This window comes from Erythrolamprus reginae, chromosome 10 (genome assembly GCF_031021105.1).
Source record: "Erythrolamprus reginae isolate rEryReg1 chromosome 10, rEryReg1.hap1, whole genome shotgun sequence".
NCBI classification, from domain to species: domain Eukaryota; kingdom Metazoa; phylum Chordata; class Lepidosauria; order Squamata; family Dipsadidae; genus Erythrolamprus; species Erythrolamprus reginae.
In genome coordinates, this window is record NC_091959.1 from 42,292,185 (window position 1) to 42,294,632 (window position 2,448).

Consider the following 2,448-nt stretch of genomic DNA (forward strand, 5'->3'; position numbering starts at 1 on the left):
TTAAAGCAAGGATGCCAAAGGAGAGAGGAAATGAAATGTGAATGATGAAAATTAAAATGCATTTTAATTAAAAAAAAACATTAAATTGAATTATTAGAATTGTCCTCTGGCGAGTTTGCCGTGGAGAATTGTCCCATTCCGGGAGTTGAACCACGTCTTTCTTGCCTTCTGCATGTTTGGGTAAGATTCACCCGTAGTTGCCAACTACAACCCAGTGGTTTTATCCATTTAAAAAAATATTTAATAAAATGCCCTTTTTGCCTATAATGAGGTGCTGATTCAGAAAGGCTTGTTCAGTACATGGTCTTTAGTTTCAGATTGCGTCTTCCGTTTTAGCTCTTGATCTTCATTCCGCGCATCGCTCTCTCCAGTCGGTTACGTGGGCTACCTGTTACGCGATGCTCTTGCTGCTTTGGGGCCAGGGCCTCCGTCGAAAGAAGATCATCAAAGGTTGCTTTCGAACTCCTCTGCAATCTTCTCCACTTCTTCTTCGTGCCTGTCTCCTTCGGGGACCTCCTCCACTTCTTCGACCGCTTCCAGCCGAGGAGTCACGTTGGAGACGATGGTTTGTTTGGATTCGCTTTTGTGGGTCTTCTCCCGTTCGGTTCGGTGCTCCGACTTTTGCTCGGCCGTGCTCCGCGAGGTCTCTCCGTTCTTCCCGATGGACGTGGTCGACAACGCTTTGGCTTTGCTGGGCTGCATCCATACGTGACTTAAAACCTCTTCGATGCGCAACCGCCGGGTCACGTCGGGTTGAAGCATGCGGTAGATGAGATCTTTGCATTCAATGGTCAGGTTTTTGGACTTGGGGAAGTGCACCCTATGCTCCTTCTGCAACCGTAACATTTTCCGGATGTTCGAGTCGTCGTAAGGCATAGAGCCGCAGACCATGATGTACAGAATGACACCCAGACTCCACATGTCGTATATTTTGGGCTCGTAAGGGATTCCCTGCAAGACCTCCGGGGCGGCGTAAGCAGCAGAACCACAGAACGTTTTGCTGTAAATAACTTTGCCATCTTCGTCCCGAACCAGGCGTTTGGCGAAACCAAAGTCCGAAAGTTTAATGTGGTAATCTTTGTCTAGCAGAAGGTTTTCGCATTTCAAATCCCGGTGGACGATGTCGCTGTCGTGGCAGTATTTAATCGCGGTGCACAGTTGACGGAACATCTTACGGGCGATGTCTTCGGGCATCTCCCCTTTCATCTTGATGAATTCCAACAAGTCGCCCTGGACACCGAGCTCCATCACAATATAGACTTTGCCATTGGAGGTCTCGAAGATCTCGTACGTTTTGATGATGGAGTGGTGGTTGACTTTGGCCAAGATGTCTATCTCTCTCGGGAGAAACCGCTCCAAAAAATCGGGAGGCGCTTTCTTTCGGTCGATGATTTTGATAGCGACATCGAACTTCAGCCGCTCCGAGAAGGCAGATTTCACTTTGGCATAGGACCCCTCGCCCAAATTCCCGCCCATGATGTAACCTCTTTTTTTAAGGATAGCAGCATCGTCCATGATGCTGCAGGCTGTGTTTATGAGAAGTTTGGTCACATGGTTGACGTACGCGTTCAGCCATTGAGGGTCCGTTCCATGGCGTGTGGTCATCAGGAGATGATCCGTTTCCTGCCTTGGAAGCCCCTTGCAGGCTGATTGGAATGGAACCTTTGGCATTGTTTAAAGGATGCTGTTTCCATGTGACGTCATAAAGCCGAGAGAAATGCTGGGCGAATGGATCTCCATTGCTTGGACTCAGGTAACCTCCAAGTCAATGGCAAAAGCATTCTTGCTCGGCCTCATTGGGACAAAGGGATAGAAGTGGGACTTATGAGATTGGCAGATGATGCCAAATTGGCAGGAATAGCCAATACTCCAGAATAGAATAGAATAGAATAGAATTTTATTGGCCAAGTGTGATTGGACACACAAGGAATTTGTCTTGGTGCATATGCTCTCAGCGTACATAAAATAAAATATACATTTGTCAAGAATCATGTTGTACGACACTTAATGATTGTCATAGGGGTCAAATAAGCAATGAAGAACCAATATTAATAAAAATCTTAGGATATAAGCAACAAGTTACAGTCATACAGTCAACATGGGAGGAAATGGGTGATAGGAATGATGAGAAAAACTAGTAGAATAGAAGTGCAGATTTAGTAGAAAGTCTGACAGTGTTGAGAGAATTATTTGTTTAGTAGAGTGATGGTGTTCGGGGAAAAAATGTTCTTGTGTCTAATTGTCTTGGTGTGCAGTGCTCTGTAGCGACGTTTTAAGGGTAAGAGTTGAAACAGTTTGTGTCCAGGATGTGAGGGGTCAGTAAATATTTTCCCCGCCCTCTTTTTGACTCGTGCAGTATACAGGTCCTCAATGGAAGGCAGGTTGGCAGCAATTGCTTTTTCTGCAGTTCTGATTCTCCTCTGAAGTCTGTGTCGGTCCTGTTGGGTT

The 2,448-nt window shown here is 46.1% G+C and overlaps 1 protein-coding gene across 1 annotated transcript; it reads right to left on the reverse strand.

The window, feature by feature from the left end:
- Positions 1-444: 444 nt before the first annotated feature.
- LOC139172933 (testis-specific serine/threonine-protein kinase 2-like) lies at positions 445-1,605 on the reverse strand. The gene has a single exon (XM_070762274.1). It carries the CDS (start codon positions 1,603-1,605, stop codon positions 445-447), a length of 1,161 nt encoding a protein of 386 aa, XP_070618375.1.
- Between the last annotated feature and the right edge of the window lie 843 nt (positions 1,606-2,448).

Excerpts from the sequence above, each read along its gene's own strand:
- LOC139172933 (XM_070762274.1), bottom strand. The coding sequence starts at position 1,605 with ATGACCACACGCCATGGAACGGACCCTCAATGGCTGAACGCGTACGTC.